Below are 16,796 nucleotides of genomic sequence, written 5' to 3' on the forward strand. Positions count from 1 at the left end.
GAAGCTAAGGTCACACTCATTCGGGATTGGAGCTGTTCAGCGCGCGCAGTAAGCCACAGGAAACCAGAGAGTCAGCGCCGGAAAGAGAAACCTTCCAAGATGTCTCTGTCAAATAAGCTCACCCTGGATAAAGTGGACGTTAAAGGAAAGCGTGTAGTTATGAGGTGAGTTTTTGATGAGAGTAGCATACGGGAGGAGTGGTTCAGGTGAGATCTTGCTCAGGAAGCGGCCGTGTCATGATGTAGCATGTAGCATTTGGAGTAACAGTTAACCCACAGTCTGCCATTGGGGCTCCTAAGGATCTCAGTTTCATGTTTGTGTATGGAAAATACAAGCAAGGATGATGAAACAGCAGAATGAACCCACTCCTATGGAGTATTGAGGCCTGTAATATAGCTCCTGTTACTGTATTCACTATCCAGCAGTAACCCGTGGTGATGGTGATCAATGTACATGTGGAGTAGAGGAGGAGAAGAAGAAGAAGAAAAAAAATCCACCCTGACTCATCTCTACCAAACTCAAACACGCTCCTCAAGCAGGGCTCTACATTAACTTTTGAAACCACTTGTCCTGTCGGGCAAGTTGAAAGGAAATTTACTTGTCCGAAGAAATATTTGAGAAAACCCCCCCCACAAATAAACCATTTGTAACCCAACAATCTTTATTGCATTTGTTTCCGAATTCACAGCATATGCATAATATCTATGAATCAAAAGTAATCAATACTGATTGATACCATAATTCACCAATTATTCTGCTGAAGTTCAGAAGCAATATATTCCAATAGAGTAGAAATTATGAGCATAAAATTTTAAGAACAAAATAACTATACTGTGAGATCCAGAAACACTAACCATTTTATATATATATATATATATATATATATATATATATATATATATATATATATGAGTGATTCCACGCTTATGGGTACTGAAATGGGGACACGAACTTATTCACCTAAAACCATTTCTTTTTTTTACCATCAGGTCACAAAACATGTAATCTTTAATGAATATGTTAAAAGATAACTTTAATTTTCTGAGATGTAATAAAAACATATTTATATGCCAAAGTCAAGCCTATGAGTTCCAAAATGATGTCTGTTACATTACTTCTGTTACGATTGTCCATCTCGCGTCTGTTACAAATTAATTACAGTCTAGCTATATACCATGTTAATCTTATTGAAAGAATGTGTATGTTTATTCTACTACACATGTTTATTAATTATATTTGCTAAAACATTGTTAAAATTGAGAATATATATGTCCACAACACTTCTGTTACGTTCTGACTTTGGCATATAAATATGTTTTTATTACATCTCAGAAAATTAAAGTTATCTTTTAACATATCATTCATTAAAGATTACATGTTTTGTGACCAGATGGTAAAAAAAAGAAATGGTTTTAGGTGAATTTTAAAAAATAAGTTCATGTCCCCATAAGCGTGGAATCACTCATATGGCCCTTTTCCACTACCCTTTTTCAGCTCACTTCAGCCCGACACGGCTCGCGTTTCGACTACCAAAGAACAGCACGACTCGGCTCGCTTCAGCCCTGCTTAGCCCCTAAAACTCGCACCGTTTTGGAGTGGGGCTGAAGCGAGCCAAAGCAAGCCGAGTGAGGCTGGGGGCGTGAGCAGACAGTCCCCTGTGCACTGATTGGTGAGGAGGAGTGTCCTCACATGCCCACACACGCCCCACGAGCACGCTGGGATCTGTAAACACCGTAAACCCGGAAGAAGAAGAATTACGAATTACGAGAATTTCTGAAGCCTTATGCGCCTTGCCTCATCTATACGCTCTTGCCAGTATCTGTTGGCGTTGTCGGTGACAACAAGCCACAGCACCAAGACCAGCAACACTAATGACTCCATGTTTATTGTTTACTCTCCGGGTCGTGAGACTACCGCTTAAAAGCTCACTGATGTCACTGTTTGCGCTGCTTAACGACATCACGTGACGTCCACCCACTTTCGCTAACTCCACCCAATGTGTCCACCCACTTCCAGCCAGCACGGTTCAGCGCGGTTGTAGTCGAAATGCAACTCCAACAGCCCCGCTCAGCACGGCACGGCTCAGCCCGACTCAGCCGCGTTTGTAGTGGAAAAGCGGCAATATATATATATATACACACATATACACACACACACACACAGATCAGTATTAGGGTGCATCAGTTGCCCTCACTTTCATAAAATCTGATGCATTTTTTTGTTTGGGTGTTCCTTTTCACCAATAAAGACATCCTGTAAAATTTTTTGACCATATTCAAAAGTCTAATGGTGGCACCATGAGGTTCATTTTTTGCCAAAAACGCTTATTTTATGTTTTCGCGTAAGGTTTGAATCACAATGTTGGACTCCAGTTATTGATTTCTTGTGAGCCAGAGATCATGTTAAGAACCTTTGCAAGGGATTGAGAAGCATTAATGTGATTCATAATACATTTGTATTGTTTAAAAGTAGTTGAATAATGATTCAATGAACAGCTAAAACTCAAACTGTGCTCGATAATATATTTAGAATATGTACTAAAAATGTGGATCTAAGATATTTGGTATACTCTATAAGGTGCCATAATGTTTCATGAAAAGTGATCGAAATTTTGTCATAAAATAGCAGCTTTTTCCATAACTTTGAGCTACTGGTGCCACCATTACACTTCTGAATTTTGTCAAAATATTTCACCCAGTGTGTTTTCTTACCAAAAGGAACATAAAAACAAAAATGCATCATGATCGGAGGAACTTTTCATTTTTAGGGGGCAACTGATGCACCCTAATCAGTACTCTGCAGTTCAGTAACACATATCACAAAAAGGAACATTATCATAAAATTTATGACTTGATGAGCGATCACTAGTTTGGACAAGAGAAACAAATAACAACAATGCTACAAATAAAAACAACTGATAACAACATGGACTGATTAATACTGTAAATCACTGATTATTATACACTGAAATCTAGTTATCAAATGACAAGATAATATATCTTATGAAAACCTCCACACCTCTGTTGACTCACAGATGAATGGATACAAATGAAGTTTCTATTCATCTTCATCTATCAACCCTTGAGTTCTGCGTGTTCTGACCCCATTGGCCAAGCGGTATTGGCCGGTTTCGCAAGTAGAATATTGCGCATGTGCACATCGCTCTTTCCGAATAGAAACATCCGGCGATTCATCAAAACAGTATGTCGAGTGAGATGCTTCGGAAATCATGTGAATAAACTGATAAATTTGATATGTAACCCGAATATCGGCGTATTTTGGCACTTGTCCGATCGGACAAGTAACTGAGACGATGAACTTGTCCAACATAAAGTATCACTTGTCCCGGACAAGCGGACAACCGTTAATGTCGAGCCCTGTCAAGTCCTTCTTGAATGGTTTTCCATCTCCTGTAGTACCAAAGAAGGGCATTTACACGAACCCTAATGATCCCATGATCTATGATTTGGAGCTGGATTTGAGCTCCTTGTTGAAGTGTAGAGATGTGATCCTTGTTCCAGTGCCACATCATTATCACTATCATTCCAGCAAAGTCCATAAGACTGATGAACATGGATGGATGGATGGATGAGGATAAGAGTCTGTGAAATAAGAACTTCCCATGATATTCATGTACGTGTTGTTTTGTAGGAACTCCTTCTGATGCATATAAGTTTTTTTTTTTTTTTTTTTTTTTTTTTTAATAAAGGTGACGTCATGACAAGTGCTGCTGCACTTTTTTTTTTTTTAAATTCAATTTGAATATTATTGCATCATGGAAAAGTTGCACTCATCATGTCTGAGTGAGTAAAATTATGAATTTGTAAGTCTGGTACAGGAGTGAGTCAGTTCCAAGCTCCTTCATACCCCTAGTGAGTGAAAATGGAAAATGTTTTCAAGATTACCTTTCGTAGACAATCGTACACTGGTACATGGTGAGCAGAAAACGAAGGAAGGAAGGAAGGAATATTACAGTCACCACTGTTGCAGTTCATTTCCTCGTTTCAGCTTGCTCTTTTTCATCCCAGTATGTTTATAACATAACGTGCACTTGATTTAAAGATCTAATATGATTTCTGTCATGCAGGGTTGATTTCAATGTTCCAATGAAGGACAAGGCCATTACAAACAACCAGAGGTAAAATCCTGGATAACCTTTTAACCATCTAATCGATCGCCTTGTTTATTTCTTGAGCTTTCTAAAATTGCTATTGAATAAAGGTTAATCAAAAGCATGACTTTGCAATCCTCGTAAACAGGATCAAGGCTGCACTTCCTTCCATCCAGCACTGTTTAAACAACGGAGCCAAATCCGTGGTGCTGATGAGCCACTTGGGCCGGCCCGATGGTGTACCCATGCCTGACAAGTACTCTCTGGAGCCTGTGGCTGCAGAACTCAAGAACCTGCTGGGAAAGTAAGCGAGGCGTTCAGGCTGTTGTAGTACATCATGGTGATAAGAGTAACATGCACTTGTGGATAACCGAAGGGATTATACGTGCAGAAATTAGTTGATTTATAATGATTATTTTTTTTGCCGTTACAGAAATATTACGTTCCTGAAAGACTGCGTTGGTGCAGAAGTGGAGCACGCCTGCGCTGATCCTCCTGCAGGTTCTGTCATTCTTCTGGAGAATCTGCGCTTCCATGTGGCTGAAGAAGGCAAGGGCAAGGATGCTGCAGGAAACAAAGTGAGTGCCTCCGAAAATAAAATTGACCAAGTGTTGACTTTTACCCCTTTTCCACCAAATCAGTTCCAGGGCTGGTTTGGGGCCGGTGCTGGTTCACAACTCGTTCAACTTGCGAGCCAGCTGAGAACCAGTTTGCTTTTCCATAGCTCACGGTGCTAAGGGAAGACACGTCATTATGTCGCTGTATATGTCAGTTACTGTACGTCGCTGTATACGTCAGTTACATCGCTGCGTTTGCATAAACCTTGGCGCGAATATCAAAGCAAAAACAACACAGAAGAAGAAGAAGAAGCAGCAGCAACAACAATAATAATAATGGATGACTTCGCGTTTGTACAGCTGCTGCTTCTCGTCACTTAAAAATGGCGATCTTTCGTGGTCTTGTTATTGTTGTTGGTCTTAAAAACTCCGCCCTCCCACCCCCACCCGCTGACGTAAGCGGTTCTTTCCTCTGGCCCAGCAGAGAGTTGGTGCTAGCCTGGAACCGGTTTTTCTGGCTCCAGAGCCAGTTCTTTGTCAGTGGAAACAGAAAACCCGGTTCCAAACTAAACACTGGCCCCGAACCAGCCCTGGAACTGCTTTGGTGGAAAAGGGGCATTGGTGAAAACAAGTGAAGTATTTTTGACGATTCATAACAAGCCACAACTTTTGATTATTTATGTAAATGCTCTCTAAAACCAGATAAGTCCCGTCCCCAGAGGCTTGTCTTGGTCCATAGTATCAGCTTGTTAGCAGCAAACGTTCTGTGTGGTTGTCTTTGTCTTCACACTGCTATTTTTCTACCCATCATTTGTTCGGGTGGGGGGCGGAGTTAAGCATTTTCGTTTTGAACAGGTTGGAATTTGTACAAGATCAGATATTGCAGGTGTTTTACCAACTTTGAATTCTTTAATTCTTGAGTGTGTTTCTTCCTCAGACAAGATTTCGTTTTTATATGCAGTCTGGGCTTCTCTATCAATAGTCTCGTTGTTGTTCTTTGTCGGGGTTGTTTAGATTGGGCAGGAATGTTGCGTATCTCGAACGCTGTTGGCTGGTGTAAGTCACTCGAACAGTTCAACATAACATATGGAATCAAGTCACAGCTAGGAAGCTGTTTCTTCCAGACTTTAAGAGCTGTAGTGGGTAGTCAGGGTCTTTGTGTGAGATTATGCTGAGTATGACGACATGACACTCTGTTCGGGTATCTTAAAGGGGAACAGAGGGCAATATATAGAGTAAATATAACAATAAAACACACATTAACGAACCTTATTCAAGACTTACAAAAGTTTTTTTGTTCTAAGGTTGGAAAGTTATAGTGTTTTGAAAGTAGCTCGAGCAAACTATTTCTGCAGTTTGAACAGCCCGCCATGATATTAATTTTATCCAATCAGAATGCACGTTCATTTTCTCTGCGTAACACTCATGACGTATGTATGTGCCCAGTTGTGTTGGCTCATTGAGGTTGGGAATAGCACGTGTGAATCGGAAAGTAGGATGAATTGTAAGTGATCGGCTACACAATGCCACAGTGTGTTGCTTTCGGGTGTAATAACAGGACCGATGGAAAGCATAACGATCCTCCAGACGTGTCTTTTGCGGGATCTCTTCGTATGATTCGACAGAGCTGTCGCTTTCACTTGATGCGCCCGACGTCATGATTACACGCTTCTCTCCTAGTGCAGTGGGTAGGGCTGACGTCACGGTCTTTTAAAAATGGCGACTCTTGTGCCGTTTAGCGTACCGACTATTATATTTACAATTACCAAGATATTTCGTTGTTTTCTAGTATATAAATTTGATAGAATACTTAAGAATACGTTACTTTGTCACATCAGCAACTGTATATATTATATTTGGTACCCCTTTAAAAAAGAAATGTCAAGTTCAGAGTTAAAAAGGACAGAAGAACTTGGTAACACAAGCTAAACAAGCCCTCATCAGCTTGTACCCACCATTCCGTCAAAGAGCAGAGACTGATCCATGGAGGTTGCTCCACTATATGCTTGACCTTTTGACATTTGGAGAAAGGCCGCTGATGTGCTGTGTGTTGCTTTTCTGGTCCGTGGAGCCCTGACTGGAATGCACTGTAGGGAAGGAGAGATGGTGAAGGAGGGGGAGGAAATGCAGACACACTCCTGACCTTTCTAAGGTTCATTTGATGGTATATTAGAAGTAGAGGATGGTAGAGAGTAACATTCATGGATATTTGACCTTCAGTGGAATGGGGGCCAAGCACTTCCTAGGTACTTTATTGACCTTTCTTTCAGCTGAGTTCATAAGTCATGAACTTTTTGAATGAGGTGGAATTGAAATCTGGATGAAACTGCATTTACAGACTCTTGGGATATTTGAGGATCTCTGAGGGCTTCCTTTTCTGCTGTGTTCACACTTATACCGGTACGAAAGTGGTATAACTGTATCGATACAAAGTATACCGGTACAGTTTAGTGCATCTGTCCACACTAGCGAGAAATGTTTGCGGTTTTTTTTCCCACGGTAGTTGAAATGCGCGTGCGCGAAATGTTTCCGTGGTTACTGAGTAACTTCCTTCCGAGAATATATGGCATCCGTTATTCCGTGATCTCGAGAAAACAAAAAAATTTCATGATCTCAGCTGGATCACTGTATTTCCGTCGGTAGAGACGAAGCCGGGCCAGTCTTCTGCGGAGGTGCCGCGGACTAATTTTGAAATTATCCCTTATTAAAAGACTTAAAGGAACAGTCCACCGTACTTCCATAATGAAATATGCTCTTATCTGAATTGAGACGAGCTGCTCCGTACCTGTCCGAGCTTTGCGCGACCTCCCAGTCAGTCAGACGCAGTCAGATGCGCTGTCACTCCTGTTAGCAATGTAGCTAGGCTCAGTATGGCCAATGGTATTTTTTGGGGCTGTAGTTAGATGCGACCAAACTCTTCCGCGTTTTTCCTGTTTACATAGGTTTATATGAGCAGTGATATGAAACAAGTTCAGTTACACAAATTGAAACGTAGCGATTTTCTATGCTATGGAAAGTCCGCACTATAATGACACGCGTACTAACACCTTCTGCGTGCTTTTTCGCGCGCAGGTGTTAGTACGCCTGTCATTATAGTGCGGACTTTCCATAGCATAGAAAATCGCTACGTTTCAATTTGTGTAACTGAACTTGTTTCATATCACTGGTCATATAAACCTATGTAAACAGGAAAAACGCGGAAGAGTTTGGTCGCATCTAACTACAGCCCCAAAAAATACCATTGGCCATACTGAGCCTAGCTACATTGCTAACAGGAGTGACAGCGCGTCTGACTGCGTCTGACTGACTGGGAGGTCGCGCAAAACTCGGACAGGTACGGAGCAGCTCGTCTCAATTCAGATAAGAGCATATTTCATTATGGAAGTACGGTGGACTGTTCCTTTAATGCAATCTTTCCCTGTGTCAACCCCTGATCAAAATATTGCCTTATTAGGTGATCAATTATTCCAGACATTCTAATGACCAAAGTTGCGTCTATACAGAATGAGAAATAGCCCCAAAGTCAGCATATCACAAGTCTCTTGGCGCACCTGAATGAACCATTTCTCAGCTGTTTACTCGAGATCTCGAAATAACGGTTTTGTTTTCTCGAGATCCTGAATTAATTGTCGTTATCTCGGGATAACAAGGTGAATAAAAAAAGGATTACAGGGTTCTCCACGGATTGAAAATATAGGGGGGTGGGGGGTCAATCGGATGACCTTGAAACAAATTTGCATAAATTTACATGTCATTTGCATAAAATCTGCATAAAATGCTCTCAAATAGTAATCATTTAGAATAGAGGAATCAATTAGACTGGTACAAAACACATCATACATCAAACATTACACATGTACACATCATATTCAGACACATTGTTTGAAATGGAACTGGAAAAAATATTTTTTTTTATTTAGCAAACTACAAAAAAAGAACAGAAAAGTTTTTGTATTAACTATATTCACACTGCTCCACAAAAGCTGACATTGTTTGAAATGGAAATGTAATTTCAGGCACCACTGGAAAAAAAAAATTTTTTTTAGAGAGTAAAGTACATTGAAAAGATGTTGTTTTAACTATATAATATAGTTAAAACAACATCTTTTCAATGTACTTTACTCTCTAAAAAAATTTATTTTTTCCAGTCAGCATATAGTTAATACGGTTTTATAGACCTCTTGCAGTCACGTGACCGAATCCCGGCTGGAATGTAAACCGCCGCCATCTTGTCGGTCAACAACACAGCTGAATATTGTTGCAGTCGTATACAAAATGGATCAATTTCAACCGACGGACTACACGGCTCATTTTTCTAATGAACAGATAACTAGATATATGTCTAAAATAAACGATCTACAGATTAGTGACCCTTATCGATTACCCCTACAGTTTTTAAATGAGAAGCCTGAGAGTAAGGAGAGGACAGGCGCGCTTCCCCATAGACTCCCATTATAAACGTGGCAGCGCTTGTACTGCAAAATCAGAAAAGTCACTTGTTTTTAACTCACTCTAGCGTCCTCATTTTTTACACTACAGACAAAATAAATTACATCAACGTGTTCAGGAGAGCCTTGTGGCACTCAATGTGAAAGAATTTTGTGAATATCTCCTTCCGATTTCGTGTAAATCCCCGTTGTTTGGAGGGTGCACTCTGAGCAAATACTGCCCTTTCTGTGTGCCTTTCTGTGTCTCTAATGGCCCTTTTCCACTACCGTTTTTCAGCTCACTTCAGCCCAACACGGCTCGCGTTTCAACTACCTCCGAGCAGCACGACTCGGCTCACTTCAGCCTCACTCAGCACCCAAATCTCGCACTGTTTTGCAGCGAGGCTGAAGCAAGCCAAACCGTGCTGAGTGAGGCTGGGGCGTGAGGAGACACTCCCCTGTGCACTGATTGGTGAGGAGGAGTGTCCTCACATGCCCACACACGCCCCGCGAGCACGCTGGGAACCACCACCGTAAACCCGGAAGAAGAAGAATTACGACAAATTATGCGCCTCGCCTCATCTATATGCTCTTGCCAGTATCTGTTGGTGTTGTCGGTGACAACAAGCCACAGCACCAAGACCAGCAACACTAACAACTGCATGTTTGTTTACTATCCGGGTCGTGAGACTACCGCTTAAAAGGTCACTGATGTCACTGTTTGCGCCGCCTAACGACATCACGTGACGTCCACCCACTTTCGCTAACGCCACCCAATGTGTCCACCCACTTCCAGCCAGCACGGTTCAGCGCGGTTGTAGTCGAAATGCAACGCCAATAGCCCCGCTCAGCTCGACTCAGCACGGCACGGCTCAGCCCAACTTAGCCGCGTTGGTAGTGGAAAAGCACTATAAGCGGGTGGGGGAGGGGCTGCTCGCTCTTACACACACACACACACACACACACACACACAGAGTTTCACACTCGGGTGTTGTCGAGTTGTCGGTACTCCAACAGAGAAAGGCTGTCTGTCACAAAGAAAACAAAGGGACGTCTCTTCCTTTTGTAAAGGGGCGGCAGAAATTAAACGGGGGCGGGAATCACTGAAAGGGGGGCGGCACGCACCTCTAAAACCCCTCGTGGAGAACCCTGGATTATATGAAGGGCCTCTCTTGGCTTCCGTACGGATGAAACAACGTGTGTGTGCTTTTTGTTGTCAATGTACAGTCTGTGTTTCTGGTGGTCATTTATTGAGTCGAATCGTATAAAACGCGCGAGGCAGTTGAGAAAGAAAGAAAGAAAGAAAGAAAGAAAGAAAGAAAGAAAGAAAGAAAGAAACGAATCTCCGGTCTTCACTATTTTATTCAGCGAAGACATCGATTGAGGTGTGTGACTTTGCGCATGCGCGTTATATTTGTATCGATACAGAACCGCTTCATCTGTCCACACTACAGCGAAGCGCTACAGTACCGATACTGTACCGGTACGAAACCCATACATTTGTGGGTTTCGTACCGATACAGTTATACCGCTACAGTACCGGTATAGTTGCTAGTGTGGACAGGTGTTGCGGTACGAAAGTAGTTTCGTATCGGTACAAAATCCCTAGTGTGGACAGGGTGTGCAGGAATCAGTGTCATGTTTTCAGTAAGCAATGTATAATTGTATTTCACTCCTAAATGTTCTGTTGATATATTTGTGGTGGAAACTAAGTGACTAGCGGACAGCCTACAACAAGTTCAAGTGCTTACATACGTCCAAATTAGCAGAACCGTAATATACCACTAAGAGTTTGCACTATTGGTGTGAAATTTGATATGAAGCTTGACTTGACCTGTGTCCAGACAAAACATTTCCTAAAGGTTAATTTCTCTCTCTTCTCTGCCCCCAGACCAAAGCATCCCAGGAAGAGATTAATGCTTTCAGGGCCTCCCTGTCCAAACTGGGCGACATCTACGTTAACGATGCCTTCGGAACAGCACACAGAGCACACAGGTACGCCTCCTCACATCCCTTGCAATCCTGTATTGCATCCTGAACAACTAATATTGCTTAAGACTCTGTTGATGAAGAATTCATATTGGTTGTAATATCTTACAGCTCTATGGTTGGAGTCGATCTGCCTCAGAAAGCTGCAGGTTTCTTGATGAAGAAGGAGCTGGACTACTTTGCTATGGCCTTGGAGAAGCCACAGAGACCATTCCTGGCCATCCTTGGGGGGTGAGGGTTTAACCCTCTGGGGTTTGAGGGTATTTTCTGGCACTCTAATGATTTTGGCGTGCTCTGATTTTGTTGCCAATTTTAACAAATCTAAGCAGTATTTTCAAAGTCGTGCCTTTTTTGTATTCAGCACAAGTTCAGCTACAAAAATACATACATACATACATACATACATACATACACTAATTTATATATATATATGTCATGACTGTACTTAAAAAAAAATACGATAAATGAAGATGCTGTTAAAAGCAGTTTTAGAACTGTGTTGGAATGTATGAAAAAACATGACCTTACCCATTGTGACAAACCATTTTGGTCACTTGAGGTGATTGTTTGGTCTTAGGAATGTATCAAGCCCAAAAACATAAATCTGCTCCACTGATTTGGACAACTAACTGGCCATCAAAAAATGTATGTCCTATTGTTTTGGGATAAAGGGTTGGCAGTGGGAGGGGTATTCAATGAGAAGGGTAAAAATTTCCATTCCATTCAATGAGAAGAGTGAAAACCCCTCACACTGCCAACTCTTAATCCCATCAAGTCAAGTCACAATGGGTCATGTTTTTTTCACACATTACAACACAGTTCTAAAGCTGCTTTTTATTTAGATGAAAGTCTTCTGGATTTACCCGGAAATCCGGATATTTGACACAACTCTTGAAAATCTCCGGTTTTCCGAATGGAGAAATTTATTGTTCGGATTTTTCGCGTTCCTAGACGCGGCATAATACTTCACATCGTCCTTGCATGGGCGCGGTCCTTAAACAGCCCAAACATAGTTCATTGATTAAAGACAGGTGTTCTTTGTTGAAGGTGCGCCTTCAGGTGCACGTGCTAAGGCGTGCAGGACTGACACCGTTCTGCGCAACGCAATCGCACTAGAAAGCATGTTCAAGCTGCCAGTGTAGCTGCAGTTTTTTTTAGTTGCGAATTACAAGTATTTCCTCTTGTGTTAATAATTCGCCATGTCAAAACAAGCAAAACTTTCCTCCTCCTTTCGACATGAAGAGAGGTAACAGGGATGCGTATTTTCCGCGGATCCACAGAATTCCGAGTTTTTCCCGCTGAAAATGTCATTTTTCTGAAACGTGTAAATCCGTTGAGAAAATTTCGGAGTGTGTGTATGATTAACGATCTGTGGTCACCTTATAACGCAGACATCCCGAGTCTCCCGGAAGTTCCGGGAGTCTCCCGCATATTGATAGCGGCTCCCTGATGCCCGCAAATTGGAGAATATCTCCCGGAATCTAGAGCAAGCGAGCAAGAGCGTGCATGCGCAACATTTAATGTCTGCATCGCGCATTTTAGAATGTGCGCATATGACGGAGCGCAAGAGAGAGACTGCGTGTGTGCCTGTTCATGTAGCGCATGCTAGACAAAGAACATCCTGATTGGCTTATTTTGCTGAGTAACCCAATCAGCTTTCAGTATGGGCGGGCTTTTATCTCTTTTCTTGAGGACCGACATTTTCAGTTGAGTCAGTGCAGCCTACAGGATCGGCATGGCAGAGAGAGAGCGCGCGCCCCAAAAAAACAAAGTACAAAACCCACTTCAGCTCAGATTACACAAAAGAATCTCCCTGTCTAATAATAATCTCCCTGTCTAATAATCTCCCTGTCTAATAAGGGTCAACAATAGGGCTGGGCAATATGGAGAAAAAAAAATATCTCGATATATTTTTGCTATATCTCGATATACGATATATATCTCTATCTATGCAGGAAAAACAACCCCCAAAAAACAGACACACCAAATTCAGCAAGGTGTGTTTTTTTTGTTTGTTTGTTTGTTTGTTTTTATATATTGAAGTGCAAACAGGTAGGCAGCCAAGTGCCTAGAGGTAGACAGGTACTAGTAACAAAGTGCTTGTGCACCATTTTTAACATGAATTATCAAACCAAGGAAGTAGTATATTGCCTTATTTTAATTACAAACATAAAACCTGAGGGTAGGCAGTTCTTATAAAGTGCGTCTTAAACATTTAAGTAACACAAAAAAAACCTCATTTCATAAATATTAATTTGACTTACAGAAATAATACATATTGCCTTCCTTTTCCTTAAAAACAAAACTCAAACTCATCTCACTGCATTAACTCTCAGCCTGGCACACTCCTCGTACAAAAGTTTGTGGCGTACCTGTAAATGGTTGAACAGGTTCGTGGTGCTCGACGCTTTGGTTGCCACCAATTTCTTGCATTCCCGGCAGTAGACCTCTTTCTGTTGTTCGTCTGGTTTAAAACCAAAATATCTCCATATAATGGAGCCATTTGTCCTTTTTTTTTGGTACGAGTTCTGCCGCCTCCGGGCTTTCTGTGGGCGCCGCCATGTTGAATGAGTTAACACGCCACCTACACGCGAGGGGAGGGGGTACAAACACAAGAAGGAGGCGGGGCGGGCAGCACCATAGCACAGTGAAGGAAATTAAGCACAGTGGCGAAATCGTATTAATTTAGAGCATTATCTCGATATATGATATGCCAAAATCTTTTTCGTGTTCATAAAACATATCGATATATCGCAAATCTCGATATATCGCCCACCCCTAGTCAACAATAATGACAGTTTCGCGCGATGTACTGTTTGCAGCAGTGGTTTCAGCATTGCCCATGGTGGCTTAAATGATTGTAAAGGACATGTTGAGGTGAGGAGTGTCATTTCATGTGCATTATATTTAGGTCGACAACAGGCTGGCATGAAAAGACCAAACTTACTGAAGATTTCCGTCAAGTAACAATGTATGAATATACATCATATATATTACATGTATATCAAATCCACGTCATATATAAGTGTGTATCTTTTATAAATGGGGTTAGCTTATCTAATGTAGCATGTTGGGGAGAATCATAGTATCATCTATATTTCTGATAAAATTTTAGGTATGATACCGTGTATAACTCTCCTACTTATTGCTCATTTCATAGGGGGACGGGGGGATTGCTGGCATGTGCCGCGCGGGAGCGTCTGCCCAAATTTTTTAGGCCGAGATGAACTTAGTTTTTGATTTTAAAAAAAATTCCAATATGTAATGCCAATTGTACATGCCTGTTCTTTAATTCAAAATAGCCGTCTTGATTTTCAGATTGACCGTATGGTATATGTATTACATTCCACAACATCCTGTCCAGATAAAACCTCGTTAGTTCACACAGCAGTTGAAAGGGAAGTGATAAGTGATGTTGAATGTTGCCTGCTTAATATGCAAGACCTCCTGCTACCATGATAACATCAGAAGAAAGCTTAAGAGAATTATATGATAGAACTTTTTTCTGGTTTGCACTTCATTTTAAAGGATTAGAGTATTCATAGACATGAATAGCAAAAATGCAGAAATATAATACTGTAGAGCTCGTTTATATTAAAAGGTGCATTGATATTTTTTTTTTGAAATCAAATGTGAATTGATTAAAAACAAGTCTCTTGTCCCATATTAATCATTTTCACCTGGTAGTCCACCAAGAAGGGGAATTTATTTCCAAATAAATTGCAACTTTTTGCTGATAAAATTAATGGTTTTGGGGTAAAAAAAAAATAGGCAAAAATCATTAGCTCCCGCCCTCTGGGCCCCTACTGGGGCTATACCGCTGGGCCCCGCTGGGTGCTTGCGGCCCCCAAACCTCTGGCTTTTTTCAGACTTTTTAAATATTTTTCATTCTCATCCCTGCTTTCGGCAACGCTCATCACAAAATTAGTTGCAGCTGTGATAACGGAAATCGTCATTTGCTTTCTTCAATATTTATGCTAACGACAACTCACGACAATTTCCGGCAACGTTTTGGCACTAGTTTCATCTCACTTCTACAATTCACGGAGAAACAAGCTATACGTACACGGTTTTGATCACTTCTTAAGTTCTAGTTATTTTGGTTAGTTTTCAAAGTTACTTCGCCAATATGGCGAAAGTTTTGGACCGCAAAAATGAGGATCGTGCCAGGGAAATCGATAAATCAAACGGGATAAAGAACTGTTTCCGATGGGCATGGCTCGATAGTAGCGTTACCGTGCAGATAGGGACACAAACTGTGACGACGTGCCTGACGGAAAAGTGCCTGACGTCCGAAAAGTGGACGTGCCGGGAAAGGTTGTGTGTATTCTGTGCTCAGATATGATCAATTATGGAAACGGAGGAGCTAGAAACATCCAGGAGCACATCAAAACAAAAAAGCACAAAGGTACGTTTTACTTAAATTGTCAAAGATAGTCAGGAGGAATCTAATATATCGTTACGGTTACCTCCATTATCGCTCACGAGATATATTTGTTATCTTAAAGTTTATAAACGTTTTAAACCATCATTGAATTTGAAAACATTCATATAATATAATATAATATAATTTTTTTTTTTTCCTATCAAAGTTGCATTTTGTGGCTTTGAAGCTAAGTTTTAGTGCCGTTTCTAGAACACAACATCAAGAAAACGTGGAAGAAACAGCAATAATGGAAGAGCCGGTTTCTAAGCTGCCTAAAACTAGCAGTGGTAATTTATTTTTTGTTACATAATGCACTCAGGCTGCCAGTCAGTGTGTGACACACACACACACACACACACACACACACACACACACACACACACCCTGAAAAATCCTAGCTACGCCCCTGATTTATATGAGAAATTTGGTATTCATTGGTGTGTTTAAATTTACGGACAATACGAACTAATGTAAACAACTGGCTTCAACTCGCATAAATCTGAATTGGAAATATTCAGTTCACTTTAGCTTCTGCAAACGCACAACTCTACTAAAAGATTGATAAACGAGGCTCAACGTCCCCAACATTGAAACCTGAAAGCTTTAGAAACTAATGGCCCTTTTCCACTACCCGTTTTCAGCTCACTTCAGCCCGACACGGCTCGCGTTTCGACTACCAAAAACCAGCACGACTCAGCTCGTTTCAGCCCTGCTTAGCCCCTAAAACTCGCACCGTTTTGGAGTGGGGCTGAAGCGAGCCAAACCGTGCCGACTGAGGTTGGGGGCGTGAGCAGACACTCCCCTGTGCACTGATTGGTGAGGAGGAGTGTCCTCACATGCCCACACACGCCCCGCGAGCGCGCTGGGATCTGTAAACACCGCAAACCCGGAAGAAGAAGAATTATGAATTACGAGAATTTCTGAAGCCTTATGCGCCTCGCCTCATCTATACGCTCTTGCCAGTATCTGTCCGCGTTGTCGGTGACAACAAGCCACAGCACCGAGACCAGCAACACTAACGACTCCATGTCCTCCATGTTTATTGTTTACTATTCGGGTCGTGAGACTACCGCTTAAAAGCTCACTGAATCAGTGACATACAGAGCATTGTGGAGGAGTTCGCAGAGCGCAAGGCTCGTCGTATGCCCTTCAAATAATGCGCGCAGTAGGCTATTGATGTTTTATTATGAGCCATGTACAGTATGTCGCCTAATGTTTTTTTTTGTTTCTGAGTTACATGTTCGTTTGAAGGACTTAATGTACAAACTAACATAGTTGCACCCCGG

General features: G+C 41.6%; 1 protein-coding gene across 1 annotated transcript in view; it reads left to right on the forward strand.

Annotated features, from left to right (window-relative positions):
* The window catches only part of pgk1 (phosphoglycerate kinase 1), a 30,382-nt gene continuing 13,586 nt past the window's right edge, over positions 1 to 16,796 (forward strand). The window contains exons 1-6 of the mRNA XM_060936447.1: positions 1 to 164; positions 4,088 to 4,138; positions 4,260 to 4,415; positions 4,545 to 4,689; positions 10,987 to 11,090; positions 11,196 to 11,315. Of these exons, the coding sequence (XP_060792430.1) occupies positions 100 to 164; positions 4,088 to 4,138; positions 4,260 to 4,415; positions 4,545 to 4,689; positions 10,987 to 11,090; positions 11,196 to 11,315 (641 nt within the window). The 5' untranslated portion in view covers positions 1 to 99. The remainder of the gene's footprint in view (positions 165 to 4,087; positions 4,139 to 4,259; positions 4,416 to 4,544; positions 4,690 to 10,986; positions 11,091 to 11,195; positions 11,316 to 16,796) is intronic.

This window comes from Neoarius graeffei, chromosome 12, assembly GCF_027579695.1.
Source record: "Neoarius graeffei isolate fNeoGra1 chromosome 12, fNeoGra1.pri, whole genome shotgun sequence".
In the NCBI taxonomy this organism is placed as follows: domain Eukaryota; kingdom Metazoa; phylum Chordata; class Actinopteri; order Siluriformes; family Ariidae; genus Neoarius; species Neoarius graeffei.